Source organism: Psammomys obesus, unplaced genomic scaffold (assembly GCF_907164565.1).
Source record: "Psammomys obesus unplaced genomic scaffold, mPsaObe1.curated_primary_1811, whole genome shotgun sequence".
NCBI lineage: Eukaryota > Metazoa > Chordata > Mammalia > Rodentia > Muridae > Psammomys > Psammomys obesus.
This window is the reverse complement of record NW_026591872.1, coordinates 12924861-12943825: the sequence shown is the minus strand read 5'-3', so window position 1 is coordinate 12943825 and position 18965 is coordinate 12924861. Positions and strand designations below refer to the sequence as shown.

The window sequence follows — 18965 nt, the reverse complement described above, 5'->3', positions numbered from 1 at the left end:
TTGGCCCATCATATAACGTTTCGGGCAGGTACTCCCTCCCTGGTGTTATCTACCATTGGGTTCACAGGTCGAAATGTCATCCTCTCGGGCGGGAACAGACAAGTTTTTTTCTGATAGTCACACGCTTGCTGACTGTACTCAGAAAGGCAGTTGCCTAGGGCTTTTGGAGGCTCTGGGCCCAGGTTGAGCAAGCTCTGGGCCCTCAACCTCAGCAGCCTCTTCTCTCTGCCCTGTGCACCGGGTATGGAAGCTAACATCCAGCAGGTGGCGCTGTAGAGCCTGCGATGGTGGGCCAGCTGGGCGGAGCCTGGGACGGAGGGGCGGCCAGGGCGTGGCTCACCTCTCTCAGAGGAGCCGACTAAACAGGCAACTTCCTGTCCCTTGGACGTGTTCCCTGACTCCAAACTTCTGGGCGGCTTTAGTTCCCACCGACAACTTCCCTGGCTCCTTCGAACTTTCCCCTAGATCCCCTTTCCTTTCCACGGAGAGTTCAGCAATCAGCGGAATGTCTCCTCCTCTTTGGCCAACCGCTCCTTATCCCCGCCCTCAACCTAGCAAACCAGCGGGTGAGCTGGAGACTACTAGCCTCCTGGTTCTCTGTAGCCCCCTTAGAACCGCAAAAGCAAGCTCCGGGATATGGCCAACCCCTCAACAGGCCCCGGATCTGATGCTCCTCTCCATGGCTTTAGCGACACTTTCATGCACCGCCGCTTTCAGCCTTGAAATGAGACAACAATCGAGGCATTTACATTTGCCTGCAGTTTGAGCCCAAGCTCCTGGAGGAATGACCCTGAGCTTGGGAGGAGCATGCACCCAGGGGCATAATGGTGCAGTTGTTAGACCCCCTGATAGTGGAAACTGCCACTGTAAGGGGGGGGGGTCCACAGAGCCAGGCCTGCCCCCTTCTGAATCTAGCAGGCCCAAACATTTGCTGACTCTCTAATAGTGGTGCTGGATCCCTTGAACATACTCAACTCTTCGAAAACACGTCAAAAACCGACTTTATAAAATGCCCAACAGATGTCTTGGTTATCAGACCAGATTATGAAAGGTGCAACTTATTGCCCAATTCACCTTTCCTCTACTTTATATCATAGGATCTAGACATTATCTTCTCTAGAAGCTAATAGTGTGCTGTGTACACCACCAGAAAAGAACTATCCAGGCAAGATTGACAATAACTGCAGGCTTCTGACCTTGACACAGTAAAGTAACTCTTACTTTACTCTTCATAAAGGCTCATCTATCCGGAACTTGGCAAATTGAGTGCCAGCCGGCAAATAGGATCAGGCTCTCAAGCAAGGTGCACCTATGTAGTGAGTGGTATCAGTTCTGCCCTACCCAAGACAGCAAAGGGCCAAAGAACGTTTAAGAGGCCACCAGACAAGATGAAGAGCTTCAGTGTCAGTAATGATTCCAGCCCTGATCTTATAACTCGGCAATGGTCTCCACCTAATATGTGGCTAAAAGACCCCAATACACAAGAAAATATTAAAGTGCTGCTGATTTTTCTAATTCTCCTCTCCAAGCCTTTGCTCAGATTGTGCCCTCAATCCAAGCATCATTCCCTGACATCTATTTATACTTAAGCATGCACCATTCATCACCCCTCCCAGGCCATCTGTTCAAGTCATCCAGGTGCCCTTGCCCACCCCTTTGAGCTCCTACAGCATTTGGGGCCTAGCTGAATACTGCTAATCACAACATGGCTTCTCTACCCTACTGACCTGTCTGACTTCTGAACTGTTAAGTTCCTTTTTGTTGTTTCGAGACAAGGTGTCACCTGTGTAGCCCAGGCTGGCCTCAACCCTGCCCCACACACCTCTGTCCTTCAGAAAAGTGGGATTACAGGCATGCATTCTCACACCTTGCTTGCTGTTTGGGCACAGGGTCTCACCATATACCCCTGGCTGACCTAGAATTCACAGCAATCCTTTCAGTGCTTCACTCCCCCATGCTGGGCTTATAGGCATGTGCCACCATGTATACTTGCCTTTTTATTGCAAATTTCAAGTAGAGGATGGATCCGAAATTAGAAACACTGTGGGGTATTTGAGGTGACCTTGTGGGGAGAAGAACAGCAGTAATGCAGATCAGTGGTGTACCTCTAAAAGGATGATGTTTATCTGGGAAAACTCAGGTGGAAGCAAGATTTTGAGGCTTAAATTTACTCCTGGGGAATGGCTGGACTCTAGGAAGACAGACACATCATTCCCCTGGTCCACCCACTCAATCCACAATGAGAGGCCCAAAGATACACAGCTTAAAAGTTTATAGGAGTCAGGCATGGTAGCATATGCCTTTAATACCACCACTTGGGAGGCAGATCTCAGAGTTCAAGGCCAGCCTGGGTCTATAAAGTTGAGTTCCAAGATCTAAATCCTCACAGTTTCCTCTCAAACAGTAGCAGACACATTCTAGGGCTTGCAGACAGATTTCTTCCTTCTACCATTGTTTATCAAAAAGTGGGAGGAGTAATTGTAAAACAAGGGACAGGTGTCTTGCCTTACAGTTAGGTCATTGAAAACTAGTAACCATGGACAGCCAGCACCTCGAAGGTCAGCAGGTAAAGCACTGGTACAATAGTGAGGGTGCTGGCAAGGGTAAGGGCAGAGTGGGGAATTACACAGCACATCTAGGTGGATAGTCCTGGCATGGAGAGGAATCAGCAGGCAGATAGATGATTTCTGGCTGTATTAGAGAGGACCACACCACTGACCCGGCAGCCAAAGGGGCCCCTCCTCTATTCCTGTTACTACAGTTGCAAACAAGGAATGCCCTTTCCACATTTCTAAGTCAAAGCAACCCCAAGTTGGACTATTTTCCCTCAGGTTGCCAGGACTGCAGGGACATGCTTCTGCCTTTCCTTTCCACAGTCCCACCCAACCCAATGACCCAAAGCTCTATTATGACTCCCTTTCACCCATTGTATATCTAGGGACCACTTAACTCCCCAAAAGCCACAAATGGGAAAAGTGAGAACAGGAAACAAAGGCCCTGACACAGGTTTTTCAGTATGCAAGTGTTTTTGACTCCACAGCCAGTTGCTTAAAACGGAAAAAAAAGGGCAACCAAAAAAAAAAACAAAAAGAAAAAAAAAAAAAAAAGGCAAACACTAAACAAAATAAACCACACAGTATCATAAATCTCAAAAAACCAAAGAAAATTGAAATCCAACCCCCCTCAACTTTATATATATATATGTATATATGTATGTATACATATATACATATATATATATATATATATATATATATATATATAAATTTTGTTGTTAAAAAGAGAAAACAGTTGTTCAAAACCAATTGGGTAGGATAATGGGGCTGTCCTACAGAAGGGGGCCCAAAAGTTCCCCTGGGAACAAAAAACAACACAGCTAAAAGAAATAATGCTCCTGAATGGGCCAGGAGCCTCCAGAAAACAGACTGTCCCATCCCCAAATTGGCTTTTTTTTTCCTTTTTTTTTTTTTTTTGGTCTTTTTTTTTCATTTTCTTCTTTTGTTGTTGTTTAGCACCTGTACAATAAAACTGTACCATCTCCATCCAGAGCCAACCAGAGCAAGGCCCTCCTGCCTTTGGATGGTACATACTTTCTACAAGGATCGTTCGGAAAAATAGCAATCGGTAGAAAAATAAGAAGAGTGGGAAAGACAATGCCACGAAGGGCAGAGGCCAGGGAAACAACCCAAGCTGCTCTTCCTCCCTCCCTCTCTTCTGTAACAGATCTAACACTGGGCATCTGAAGGCCCACAAGCCACTCACTCAGCTATAAGTCCCCAAGTGGGTGGGGAACCAGGCTAGAGACTGGTCCCTCCTCTTGCCCAGTTAGTCCCAGGGCCCTTTACAGACTCCAAAAATGAGGAGCAGGTGGAGGAGAGAGGGGTAAAGAGTGCTGGATGTCCATGTAGGGATGGCAAGGCAAAGGCTGGGAGATGAAAGGCTCAGTATCTCAAGATGGGGAGCCCAGGGATGGTTGGGTGAGCCAAATAGGGGAGGGGTGCAGGGCAAAAGCTGCCAGAACAACTTCATACTGTGCACTCTGAGTGGAACAGTGAGGGAGGCAGCCTTACCGCAGGCCTATTCTCAACCTGCCTTTACTAGATTAACTCAGGAGCCCCTCTCCCCAGTAAACACTAATCTCAAGATGGCAGAGCTGTTACAAAGGGCAGGGGTGGGGCAAACTGACAGGGGGTGGGGGAGCACCAAAGGCCAGGGATTTGCCCCCAGCCCCCCAGCTCTGGGCCAGCAGCAGTCAGGATGTTCAGTCTTATGATGATGCCCCCCCCATCCTTCCTCACCCTGCTCCCTCCCCAAGTGGAGAAAGACAACCTGGGAATAATGTTCTTAGAGGGAGGGAACATCCCCAAAGCTTATCCGGAAAGAAAAAGGAAAGGAGGTAAAGTCCCTCAATACAACAAGTTGTCTCAAAATCATCACAGTGATACAGACTTTCAGAAACCAATGAAACAATACAAATTAAATACTAATAAAATAAATACTATGGAAGACAGAAGAGCACAGGGAGACAGAGAGGGGCACTCAGAGATTTGGGCTTTTCTCATTTCTCCTTAGGACAGGCCACAGCCAATCAGGCCCATGTTTGGTCTTGGTCATAAGCACAGTCCAAACAGGGACCCTGGTGGCCACCTCCGACCATCTCTAGACCTCTTGTCTTCAGAAGTGGAGTTCAACTTTCCACCCCCATCACCAACCACAACAGGAAGATGAGAACTAACTGTAACCCAAAACAGACAAAAAAAGTTCCAGTCACTAATGCTGGCATTGATAAGGCGGCTTCTTGTTGGTCCGTATTATTGCCTCATTCTGCAGTCTGGTGCTCGGTGGGGGAGACATGGGCAGTGGGGGAAGGGTGAACTCGAAGGAGAAAGAAGAATGGGAAGGGGCTGTTTCCGTCAACTGTTCCAGGACTGGTATTCCACCTCAGACCCTAGGAGCCGCAGCAGCTCTGGCTCATACTGCACCAGCTCCACAGTCTCAGAAGCGCCTGGGGGAGATCTGTCCTCCATGCTCCCAGGCCTCTCAGCAGGGGTGAGCAGCTGACTTGAGGCCACCTGACGGCAGAACTCAGCCTTGGGCAGGGTGGTGATTTCAAGGTGCGGGAACCGGGCCTGAAAGATTCTTGAGGACAGCTTCAGCCTCTTCAGGACATCGGTGAAGAGGAACCAGTTGCAGGGTCTGGAAAGGCAAAGATGAAGTTAGGGAAGCAGGCTCAGGAGGATGCGTTGGGCGGACGCATGAGGCTCCAGAAGTACTACAGAAAGCCAGGAGACCAAGTGACTCCCACAGTCCAACCCCCCACCCCATACCTCCTATTGAGACTTATTGTAACCTCCCATAAGACCACAAGTTTCTGGAGTACAGCTGGGATAACACAATATATGCCCTGGCTTCTAGCTCTTCCACAAAGGGCAAGCCCAGGGAAAAACGGGCCTCTTAAGGCTTTCCCTGGGACTTAGCCTACCATCCCATGGCCTGCCATTTACTATCTGCTCAGGCCACATCTTCCTGACCCCTACTCCAGACATCCCTAGTAGAGGTGGAGCTGTGGAGAAAGGCCTAAACTGTGGGTAATCCAAAAGGCATTTCTCTTTGGCTCTGGAATGCATTAGACAACTTTTTTTTCCCCTCTAGCAGCGGCAGCACCAATGTTTCTGCAGGCCCCGGGCTCACATTACAGCCAGTTTGCCCTTGTGCAACACATCTGAGACTGGGCAGCAGCCTAGGGACAGCTGGGAGGGGTGCTGCAGAAGCTGATCACCAGCCAAGCACTTCCATGGGCTTAAACCAGGAAGAAGGACTGTATTCTCCCCAGTTAGTGTTCCCAGTTTGCAGTTCTCCCCCCTAGCCACTCTCATTGTGTCATTTCCAACCTTTGCCACTTCTAGTCTGGGCTATACAGTACACCAGCCTTAGACTTGTTCTGTCTGTCTCTGTTGAATCCTTTCCCTTGATGAGGGAAGGGGTTAATAAAACTATTTTAATACAGGCTTAAGTACGTAGGTTAAAGAAAGAGGTGCTGAGCAGAAAGTAAGACAAAGAGTCCCTTGGATTCTCTTTTCTAAAAAGAAAATTTTGATCCTCTATTCCCCTCACTGAACAGATTTCAATGACTCTCCTATGCTTCCAGCAAAAATAACAAAAATAAACAAATAAAACTTGGGGTTCAATGGTTAGCTTTGATCTTCTAGAGTGCTCAAATTGAAGTGAGCACCCACATGAGGTAGCTTGTAACTACAACTCTAGCTCCAGGAAATCTGACACCTCTGGCGTCCTCAGGTACCCATACTTATGTGCCCATATCCACACGCAAATTTACACATATATACACAATTAAAAATAAAATAGCAGGAGGCATGGAGGCACCTGCCTTTAATTCTAGCCCTTGGGAGGCAGAGGCAGACAGATCTCTATGAATCCAAGTCCAGTCCGGTCAACAGAGTTAAGTTCCAGGTCACTGAGCAAGTTCTTCTTCTTCTTCTTCTTTAGAAAGATTTATTTATTTATTATGTATACAGTGCTCTTCCTTCAGGCCAGAAGAGGGCACCAGATCTCATTATAGATGGTTGTGAGCCACCAAGTGGTTATTGGGAATTGAACTTTTGACCTCTGCAAGAACAGCAAGTGCTCTTAACCTCTGAGCCATGTCTCTAGCCCACCCAGCAAGTTCTAATGGTTTAGTGTAATAGTAAGCCAGACTGCCCAAAGATAAGCCTAATTCAACTTCTTCAACTCCATCTCCAGCTTCCCCACATCTACTTGCCCACACTGCAGCCCCTGTCCTACCAGAAACAGATTTTTTTTAAATGTATATAGATGTTTTGCCTGATGTATGTCTGGTTTTTGTATACACCTGGTGCCTGCAGAAGATGTTGGATGTCCTATAACTGGAGTTACAGACAATTGTGGGCTACCATATAGGTGCTAGGAATTGAACAGAGGTCCTACAGGCCAGTGCTCTTAACCTCTGAGCTATCCTTTTTTTGAGAGAGAGGATCTCATGTAAGCTCACCTGTGACTCTCTCTGTAGACCAGGCTGGTCTCCAACTCACAAAGATCTGCCTGCCTCTGTCTCCTAGTGCTGAGATTAAAGGTGTGTACCACTATATCTGGCTTTCACTTTCTGAACTACCTGAGCCTGTCTATTACAGTGCTTTTGGCTCATGCCAGCCCTATGCCTCTCCTTTTTTTAGCCCAGCTCAGATGCCATTTCAAACCTACACAACCTCAAAGTAACTGATTTTTTCAGTACATCTTCTATGGCTACATGACAATGGGTTCTCAGCCCTATTATGATAGGTCCAACAGCCCATTTCCAAAAGGCTACAAAATCGACATAAAACTGGTCTTCTCTAGTGCCTAGGAATAGAGCTCAAGATAGAATTAACTTTTTATTTAAAAAAAATTATTTATTACTTATACAGCATTCTGCCTGCATGTGTGCCTGTGCACCGGAAGAGGGTACCAGATCTCACTATAGATGCTTGTGAACCACCATGTGGTTGCTGGGAATTGAACTCAAGACAGCCAATGTTCTTAACCTCTGAGCCAGCTCTGCAGCACCCCCAGACTGAACTTTTAATTTTTCATTTGACATTCTTTTTATAGTAACAAACCTGCTTAGGAATCTGGTCTTTTATTAAAGTTAACTGCATACTTATCAGTCTACTACACTCACTGACTTTTTTGGAAGGCCAGAGCTATCTGTGCTGTGGATCTCAAAGTTTGATCCAGTACATAAAACACGCTTATGAAATCAATCATTTCATGCAGTATCTAAAACACCTATCTAGCTGGGCATGGTGGTTCAAGTCTGAAATTACATCACTTGGGAGGCTAAGGCAGGTGGGCTGAGGTCAGCGTGGACTTCCTAATGAATTCTAGGCCAGCCAGGAATACGTAAAGATCTTGTATCAACAACAAAAAACACCCTCACCTATTTATACTCATAGTCATTTTCCCTAAAATTCAACATTTCTTCCATGTGATGGCAAAGCCTGCCAACATCATAAAATTAGGCAATGGAGTGCTCTAGGCTAAGAGAAAGTGACAATCAATACCATATACTTGTGGACTATCTCCTTCAAAGAATGTGAGGATAAAAGGGCCGGAGAGATGGTTCGACAGTTATAAGCACTCTTTGCTCTTCCAGGGGACCTGGGTTCAATTCCCATCATCCACATGGTGGCTCAGCTCACTGTATATAACTCCAATTCCAGGAAATCCAATGCCCTCTTCTGGCCTCTGCAGGCAACACACACACACACACACACACACACACTACACAAATAGGCAAATCACCCATACCCCCCTGGCTTACGGGGTGGCATGTGGCTCTTGGTTGCTCATGGTCTGTCTCTAGGTCCTTTTACTGCCTGTGGCCCAAGCTCATGTTTCAGACAAGGAGGTGCTGAATACTTGGAAGAATTCCCAGAGGCCCAGTCCTCTGGGATGAGTTTCTGCCCAGAAGGACAAGGAGGTTATGAACAAAAAGCTAAGTGATACGTGATACTGCATTAAAAAAAAAAAAAAAAAAAAAAAATATATATATATATATATATATATATATATATATATATATATGTGTGTATTTATATTCATATGTTTAAGGGTTTTCCTGCATGCAAGTATATGCACCACATATGTGATTGGAGGCCAGAAGAGGGCATGATCCCTTGGAAGTGGAGTTATATATGGTTGTAAGCTGCCATGTGGGTGCTGAGATTCAAATCTGGGCCCTCTCCAAGTGCTTTAAATCGATGACCCACCTCTCCAGTGTCTTTATGAAGCATTCTTATTAACCCACCTAGCACTTCCACATGCTGATGCATTGGAAAAGTCATCACAATGCATGGTCTTGAAAGCTGACAAACTCCCTTCTCAACGAAGAGTCAGTTGGGCTCAGTCTAATGCAAGGTATCATGTATACTCTAGCCTTCAAGGAATGGGTGTTCCCATGTAGTAGGCACAGTCATCTGACCCTGCAGTGCCAATCACCTTACTGATTCTAAGGCTACGAATGCCTATGCTGTGGACTGCTTACGAATCCTAATGGATCCCAAGCTATGACAACTATATGTCTTGGCTTTTCCTGGAGTCTCAATTGCAAATACTCTTTCTAGTTGTCCCCAGAAACCACAAAAAATGTTCCAGAGATTCTAATAGTTCATCATCCCAAATATTTCCTAGATTATCACCTATACACAGCAACAGTGCACAAAATTCTTCAGATTTGCAGGCCTGGAAATGCATCACGTTGATAGCCAAGGTATAGCTCTAGAGGTCTGTGAACCTTGAGTTTGGATATAAACTACATTCTGTCTGGACTGGAGGAGTTGAGCATCTTTCCTCTGCTCCAGCACTCATTCTCCAGACAGTCTTCACTTCCTTCTGGGGAGCTCCACCTACTCTAGGAGGTAGCCACCTGTGTTGCCAGGATACTGTCACACAATCCCTGTAGACTTCTCAGACACTTACCCACGGGACACTGACACTTGGAGGTTGTAACAAGGGAGAAGAGGCTTGTCTGAGAGTTCGAACATGAAGTCATCCTGTTCTGAATCATCTCCTTGCTCGGCACTCCCAGGAGGATTATGGAGAAGGTCACAGGCAAACCCATCTTTTTTCTCTGTAAGGTGAGTACACAGGGAATCAGCTACAAGCACAAAACTGAAAGGAAGAAAAAGCTCCAGCCAGATAAAGGAATATAAAGGGCCTGCTTAGGAGATGAATACAAGGCCACAGTTCCCTGGCTGGATTGACTATTGGGCCTGCATCCTCAAGAGGGCATATGAAAGTTTTAGTATTGGAAGGAAATGGGTTGTGGCCAGAAGTCCATTATCCTTCTCTACCCTCTGACTGTAAAAAGTAAAGTGCTCTGATGGATGGCAACTCAGTCGTTTCATATGAAAGACAGAAGACACTAGCAGCCATCAAGTGCTAAAGTAAAATAAAACAACTATCCTCTGATTATAGGTTCCCCAAGCCACCTCATGGCCTGATCCTGAAGTCCAGGGACTCAGAAGGTACCCCCCCCATCAATCATTTGGGTCTATTTCAGCCCAACCTTCTGCTTTTAATCTTCAGCCCCTGGCTCACTGGACAAATGCCCGATGATCACAGACAAAGGTTGCTGATCTTTCTACTGAATGATGCTTGGGCCAGAAGGTTAAGGGCTCAGGACAGCAGTAGTCTCAAAAACAAGGGCTGAACCCAGAATGGTGGCCCACACCTTTACACCTGTTCTTTGGAGGCAGAGGGATCTCTGTGAGTTTCAGGCCAGCCAGACTTACATAGTAACACCCTGTCTCAAAAAAACAAAGCAAAGGCAAAACCAAACCCAGAGAAGAAAATAAAACAAATGAATGAGGACTTCATCATAGGGGCAGAGTGAAAGATAATGAAAGTTGCCAGATTGACATCCTCTACAGTTTGAGCAGTACCAAAAGAGGTAACACTAGGATTTACAAAGCACCCAGGGTGGGGAGAGGTAGAAGGCAGAAGAGGATGACTTTATGCAAATCCTTGTGGCATCTCAGGCTTTAAATTAGTGCCTCTTGAGTCTGAGGGGGAAGGGCTGAAAGGGCCTGTAAAGCTACTACCATGTAGGAAAAGCAGCATCCACAGTGGGGTTCTTATCTCTGAGACATACCCCATGATTCTTTCCACTTAGAACTTACCCAACACAGAACTGCTGTAAAAATCCCAGGATGCACGAGGATCGCCCTCTGCTCTGCCCTGAAGATCTGAGAGGTGATCTGATGAAAATAGAGTAAGTGTGAGACAGTGAGGAAATCTCCAGGATTACCCATAGGAAAAGAGGTGGGAAAGAAGGACCAGGGGTGACAGGAAAGAGGTCCACTTCCTGTTCACAACAAATTGCAAGCAAGGAGAAGGCCCACATAGCCCACTGATATATGGCCTAGTTTTTACCAAAAGAAAAAAAAATAGCCACCAGCATTAGTATTTTAAAACAAGGGGATTTAAATTAAAATTAGATTTCCAACATTTTATGTAACAAAGATAAAACTTTGAAGATTTGGCAGCATTGTCTCTACATTCCTGTATGTCAAGAGTTGGTTGGAGGTAGCTGTGATATGTATAGTCTCCAGTCTCCACTGGGCCTTTTCTCTCTTTTATACATCAGCCTTAGGTGTGTAGCTTGGGGATCTCAGCTTCAAAGAGCACAGGGCATTTCTCTATAGGCAGAACCCTATAGCTAAGTAGCTATGGGAGTAGCTCAGTCACAGAATGCGTGCTTAGCATGTGCAAAATTCTAAGTTTAATTTATAGCTCAAAAAATACATAAATATCCATAAAGCTAGGCATGGCAGCACATGCACGCGTGCACACGCGCACACGAACACACACAGGAACACACACAGGAACACACAGTCCTTACTACTCAGCAGGCTGAGGCATGAGAATTGAGTTTGAGGCCAGCTTGGGCCACTAGGAGAAACCCTGTCTCAGCAAAACGAAAGAAAACCAAATAACAAAATCCCTTTTGCTTCTACCCAAAAGAGCTCAAGGCAAGGTGCTAGAGAATGGCTTAACAGGTAACAGTGCCTGCTGCACATGCCTGGTGACTTGAATGTGATCCTTGAAGGCAAGGGAAAAACTGTGTGTGGTAGTAATTTTTATAGTTCCAGAACCCCAATGTCTAGACTCAAAGTAGAGACAGGAGAATCAACTAAAAGCTCAAGGACCAACTAGGCTGGAATCACAGCAACAAAAACAGATTCTGCTGTAAAACAAGGAGACATGACCAACAACCCCAAATCTGCCCACTGATTGCTACACACATGATGTGGCCTGTAAGGGAGACATACATACATGCATAGACACACACAAAAAAATAAATTAACTTTTAAGAGAATTGAAAGCAGGTGTCCAAACAAAATTTCATATACATGAATGGAGATTGCTCTATTCATGATGGTCAAAAGCTGGAAACAGCCCAAATGTCCATCAAGGGATTAATGGATACACAAAATGAGTTAATGTCCACACAGAATAAAATAAACCATAAAAATGAACAACATGGATGGTAACTAAAACAAAAGGCCATAGAACAGAGAACCACTATGTCACATAGATGAACCCTGAAAATATGATGTTAAGTGTAAGGCTCAGTTACAAAGACCACATATTACATATTATATAAATCCATCTCAATGAAATGTCCTGACTAGTCAAGGCCAATAAGACAGAAATCAGACTGAGGATGCCAGTGTTGGGAGTGGGTGAGGGAAGTGACTAAGAATGGAGCTGGGGTTTCCCTCTTCAATGACAAAGAAGTGCTGAAGCCAGATAGTGGTGATTGTTGTATGACACTGTAAACTGACAGCCCTCCATCACCCAGTTGTCTGATGTGGCTAAAGTTGAAGGTCTTCTATGTATATACTACCACAATTAAAGAATTTTAAAACCTAACTTTTGTTTCCTAACTCTAAAGATGAACCTCAGGTCACCCTCAGCCTCCTTGTTTCCTAGCATCAGCTCGTGAACAGTTTTACCTTTTATTCCCACCCAGATACAAAGCAGGCATAACTGGCTTTCTTGACAAAATTAAATGTGCTGTCTGTAAGTGCACAGCTAGGAAGTTGCCACTGTACCAAATAGTACAATTAGTAGGTTGACTGAGCTGTGGGTGATTGCCACCAACTCTCAAGTAGCACCTAGGCAAAAGGAAAGAAGAGTCCAAAGAATGCAAGAAGATGAGGGTGACCACCTGCAAAGCCAATCCCAGGAGGAATTTGGCAGTTATTTCTCACAGCTTGCTTCCTTCACTGAAAAATACCACTGCCACCCAATGCCTCTCCTCTGGGCCAATCCAGCGGCAAGAACGGTCTGTTAATGCAAAGTACCAAAGCTACTCCTTTCTTAGCCATGTTTTGGAACATGAAGAGCTACTGCTCCCACTGGAAAGGCACCAGCGAACAGCTTTCAAAGTAATAGCAGTGTGGAAAACCTTAAGTCATGTAGATTAGACCTCTGCACATGTCATATAAAACCTGAGGTCCTGCTGCCTCCCTACTCTCCTGTACACTGTACTGCCTGAGTCAGAAGTGTCTGTTGGTTAAGTGTCTGTCTACTAAGTCTAGTTCTATACTTTGTATCATGGGAAGTAAAGAAAGGAGGTCCTTATTTCTACAAAAGCAGGAACCAGGTCTATTTTGTTCACTATTGTCTCTCCTATGCTGGTACCTAAGAAGAGCTTACTAAACATACTAGGAAAGGAGAGAGAAGAGGAAGGGGGAGTGGAAAGAGAGACATACTATAAAGTGAGACACCAAGTGCTGGCTTAAGCAGCTTGCCAAAAAAATACGTACTCTCTTGCCCTTGTCACCCCTACTCCAGTCACACACGGATTCCATCAGAGCAAGTCAAGCTGACCACATTCCTGGGGCTCCTCACTAGGCACTGCTGTCAGAGCCCACAGCACATTCCTTTAATTTTCTCCACTGTCTGCAAAGCTTTGTTGTGGACAGGTGAACTTGCCTTTTTGAGATAGCCCAAAGTCAACTGGCATGAGCAAAGATGCTAAAGTTGGAACAGCCCGTAAGTGACAGAGAAATGGCAAGAGTCAATTGGTGGTGTACTTTTAATGCACACGCCTCAGATATGACACCATCAAAATGTGTGGCCTTCCTTTTCTTTGATTATTTCTCCATCCTCACCAAACTTTCAAGATTTTCTCCTTAGTGTGAAAAAGTGCCCTGAACCTATGCATTCCCCTTCTAAGTATACATGCAACAGAGCTGACAATGAGTATTAAAACAAGTATTTGTGTATGCATGATCAAAGCTGTACTGAAAAACTAAAAGATGGACATAGTGCAAATGGCTATGCATGAATGAGCAAATAAAAATGGCACATGCACACACACACTGACACGTTATTAGTCAACCATAAAAAAGAATGTAGGGCCAGAGAGATGTCTCAGTAGGTAAAGGCATCTGTTACCAAGCCTAAAGATCTGAGTTCAATCCCAGGGCCCCGCATGGAAGGACAGACTCAATTCCCACAACTTGTCCTCTAACCTACACACACATATACACAGAATGACAGACAGAAGGATGGACTAGGAGATAAAAGGATGGAGAAAGAGAATTTTATAAAGGAATGTAGTACTGAAATATGCTAGCATATAGATGGACTATGAAACCAATATACTACATGACTATGCCCAGACACTGAAGCCCCAGGGCTGTAGGGTTCCATTTCTATGAAATGTCTGGAATAGGTAAATCCACAGAGACAAGACTGCAGATTGGTAACTGGCAGGAGCTGAGAAGAAGGGGCAATGTGAAACAAACACTTAACTGGTACAAGATTCTCTGTAGGACGATGATAATGTTTCAGAACTAGACAATAGTGGCTGGAATGCTGCAAACGAACTAAAGGCCACTGAACTGATCACTTTGAAATCATTAATTTTATCAATTAATAATCTTACTCCATCAATCTTACTCAACATCTTTTGATGGAAAGCACCCTCCATACCTCATTGTTAAGCACAGAGTCCCTTGTTACCATGTATGGAGTGGCAGCCAGGAGATTTTCTCTAGATCTTAGCATTCTATCATATCCCTCCCGACCAGATAAATCACCAGCTGAGGAACATTAAAGGAGAAAAGCAACAAACAAGCTGTCTTTCACGTGAATCATATCACAGAGGTCCCTGGCATTGAAAAAAAAAATCTGTGCTCTGGTGATCTTAAATGGTCAATGCTAACCCTTTCATCAGTGAAAGGAAAAGAAGTTCCCCTATCTTCTCTAATGCCTCAATCTACACAGTTCCTTCCAATCTGTGTTCTTTTCCACATCAGCTAGATTAGCCGTTGCTTTTTTTTTTTTTTTCTAAAGGGTCAAAGGTAAATTAGTAATCTGGACCCAAGGCAAAGCCTTTCAAAGGTCTCCAGGAGGGTGGGTGTTGGACAGCTCCATGCTCCAGGCCCCACAACAAGGTAGAAAGGGATTACTGTCTGGCCTTTAGCATCCAAAACAGCACAGGAGCTCAATAAATGGATGGGGAGAAGAACAAATAAAGTACTACTATACTCTACCTACCATCTATGAGGTCAGAAGAAATGGGCCTGGCTGGAGTCAGCCTAACTTAAGGGAGTCCACACATAAGCCAGGTCAATCACTGTTTTATGGAACTTGCTACAGGAACTCTGGAAACAGTGATGTTCCTTTTGGGGGCTTAAAAGCGTTCAGTCCTATGCAACAATTCCAGAACAAGAGCCTTGCATACAGTGAGAAAAGCTTAAAGCTATACACAAGGCACAAGCCTGATGCTTACAGAATATGGAAAAGGCTTTGGGGCCTAAGTCCTCCCTGCCTGGGGGACCTGCTGACTTCTGTAAATGCCTGCCTCCACTGAAGGATCATAGCAAGGTCTGAAGCCAGGTTGTTAGAACTTCCCCTAATAACAAGAGCCCTACCACTACATGGAGAAGTGTTGCCCCACTCCCTTGGATCATGACTTCCCCATGAATTGGGAAACACGTCCCTGAATTAAAGATGCCCGCCAGATAGGCAAGAGCACCAGAGTTCAGAAAAGTCTGTAGATTTGGCAACAGCAACAAGCACTTTTTGTTAGGAAAGGGGGTGGTGTCAGTGAGATGTCAATGAGATGTCTCAGGGGGCAAAAGTGCCTGCTGCACAAGCCTGATGACCTAAGTTTGATCTCCTGAAAGCTATCCACTGAAAGTCTCCACATGTGGGCTGTGGCATTCATGCATGCACACACACATATTATACACATACACACATGTTTTAAAAATCTTTTTAGATGTGTGTGGTGGCACACATTTTTAATTCCAGAACTCAGGGGCCAGAGGCAAGTGGATATTATTTAAGAGAAAAGTTCAGACCTCTGAGTTTGAGGCTTGCCTGGTGTACATAGCAAGTTCCAGGCCAAACAGAGCCACATAGTGAGACCCTGTCTCAAAAAAGTTTTTTCTTTTTAAGATTATCTAGGAGATCAGGATGAGTTTGTAGAAAAAAAAAAAAAAAGAGAAGAAGTACTTATTTCTCATTTTGTTTCAGCCATTAAAAAATAGTGTCAGCCAGGTGTGGTGGCACAAGCATTTAAATTCCAGTACTCAAGAGGCAGACGCTGCCAGTCTGGTCTATATAGCAGGTTCCAGAATAGCCAGGACTACATAGAGAGACCCTGTCTCAACCCTCACCCCTAAAGTGTCAACATAAAAGTCCTTTAGAGTTTTAGATAAGAGATCGGGGAAGAAATTCCTCTTCATTTATTCAATAAAGTAGCCAGAGGTATTACCATAGCCCTCCTATCAGACAAGCATGAAAGACAAAGCTTCACGCAATGCCTTCATTGCACTGGCATGCTGTAGAGATACTAGTCCATACTTGGTCCTGGGAATCCAGAGTGCACAGAGCCATGCTGGTATCTAAGACAGAATGTACATGGCTATGCACATGTGGGAAGATGCTACAGATGCTGAATCCTTGGGGCACCTGTGCTAAAGGGAGTATCAGTCATCACTGGCCTACACTGAGTGATTAATGAAAAGAAATCCCTAAGTAACTGTGTCTCGTGATGACCAGATGCTCAAGGAACCAGAGTCAGGGTAAGGAAGTGGAAAAGGAAGCCTCCAGTCCCACAGCCTGTGGGTTAAGGAAGGCTGGAAAGACATATACTTCAGGGACTAGTGAAGATCACTGTCTAGAGGTTGGCTGATCACAACTCAAAACTGTCCTAGGCAACTTGTCATCCTGTTGCCTCTTTGAAGCCTCTACAATATAAAAATCATATTCCTCACCTTTTTTCCCTTCCATGGGAGCCTTTAGTATAGGTTCTCTTACTTTTCCCATTATCATCTACTCATTTACCCTTCCTTCCTTCCTCCCTCCCTCCCTCCCTCTCTCCTTTTCTTCCTTTCTCTCTTTCTTTCTTTTATTCTTTCTGAGACAGGATTTCTCTGTGTAGCCCTGGCTGTCATGGCACTCACTCTGTAGACCAGGTAGAGCTCTACCTGCATCTGCCTCCTGAGTTCTGGGATTAAAGGCGTGTGCCACCACAGCCTGGTAGCAAACCTTTCTTAAGTACGCATGGCTCTACCTGGAAACTGAGTACTGCATCATTGGCAGGTATAGTTGACTAAGCGTGAGTGAGAGGAGGGAACAGACTATTCTACCACAACTGAAGTCACAGCAGTAACTCCCAACTACAGCCTTTATTACTCAGGCAATCTGATGTCACAAAAAAATGGAAGGTTCCAATACCCTGAGATAAAGAAGGAAGTGACCCTAAGTATACTCAAACTAGATTCCTCTCTTTAATCGTCCATCCCACCTGTCCAACTCAGTCAGAGCAACTGCCTACTGGCAGACACAGTACTACCTACTAGAGAGAAAAATCAATGCAGTGGCTTGTGGCCCTGACCATGAGCCTGAACATGACACTTCACTAGAAGGTGGAGGGTGGGGAAGAGACAGGACTGGAGAGGAGGGAAATATTGAAATGCACAGGAAATATCAAAGTTAGCATAGGAGAAAGGACATAAAGAATAAAGCTTCAGGAAGGGTCCCAGAGGCACTTTAATTATAATCAAGGAGATATTACAGAGACAGCAAAATAGAGATAATCTGTTCCCTACCACTGACATTCCATTCATAGCACAGGTCAACATATCTTGCTCTCAGCTAAGAGTATAGCCAGTGTCCCATCAGGAGGCTCGCTCCAGACACCTGGTGGTGAAATGAATCCCTGTAGGATGTGAGGGCCTCACAGGTAGTGATGTGGACACTCACAGCAAGGGACTTTTTAAAGTAGCTAGAAATTTCCAAGACACTGAAAGAATGCTGAAGACGGTGAACACCCTTCGTGGGAGCTGTCTAGACAGTTGTTGAAGACTGGCCCCTCAGTTGAGGAGCCCAAGGCCAACCCTGGGGATTCTGACTACAATTCTGGTCCATGCTTACCACTGAGAAAGCGCTTCATGCTATCGCTGCTGGCCAGCTTCATGGCTGTCTGACCCGAGTAGGTAGCCAGGGTGGGATCAGCTCCATAGGACAGCAAGAGCCAGATGGTTTCCAGGTTGTCATTGACCACAGCATCATGAACTGGCCTGTGAAAGTCATATGGTGTCAGGACTCTAATACTTAAGGGGAACTTTCAGGTTACCATATTAGGGGGAAGGGGAGGGAGATGATAGCATGGTGACCTCAGGGTAATCCCAATGTAACATGGGAAAGAGAGCAGAGGAGCCACATCTGGCCTACAACTCTACATATCATCTCTGTGAAGCTCTTTTTTTCTTCTCTCATGTTCATCCCCACTTTGTGCTCCCCTGCATATTCAGACAGTATCTAGAATACAGTATAGATCTACTGGTACAGTAGTCCCTGGTGGAAGTTGAAATTAAAGATGTGGGTGGCTGTTGAAGAGGACAGACCCAGGTGGCTTCTTAAGGGTGGTGGTGTGAAGGGAGACTCCACACCAGGTATCAGCCAAGCACACAGACTGTACATTTTGATCTGGGTCCTTCTACTTGCTCTGCAGCTCCCCCGGTATCCTTCCTGAAGTAGGATCCTTTGGTAGAACCGAGGGGAACAGGTGCAACTTCTCTAAGACACAGCAAGTACTTAATGTTTGTGTATGTGTGTACATTAATATGTTATTGCATTTGTTTATTCACTGTGCCTGTATGTAGGCATGAATATGTGTGTGGAAGTCAGGAGACAACTTTCAGGAATCCGTTTTCTCCTTCCATGATGTGGAAGCCAAGATTGTTAGGCAAGATTGATGACAAGTGCCTTTACGTACTAGGCCAATCTCATAGAGCCAAGAAGCTAATTTCTTACGTGCATAGATATCAAATTACAAAATCCAAATCTGGACTGTCACCCCAATATTAGTTTTCTGTTTTTATCCTAAGGCATCAATTCCACATGAGATAAGTGGC

General features: G+C 45.1%; 1 protein-coding gene across 1 annotated transcript in view; it reads right to left on the bottom strand.

The window, feature by feature from the left end:
• Positions 1-4462: 4462 nt before the first annotated feature.
• Positions 4463-18965, bottom strand: part of Bcorl1 (BCL6 corepressor like 1) — a 63300-nt gene continuing 48797 nt past the window's right edge. Inside the window, 4 exon segments of the mRNA XM_055612173.1 lie at positions 4463-5196; positions 9496-9646; positions 10698-10775; positions 17983-18128. Of these exon segments, the coding sequence (XP_055468148.1) occupies positions 4914-5196; positions 9496-9646; positions 10698-10775; positions 17983-18128 (658 nt within the window). The 3' untranslated portion in view covers positions 4463-4913.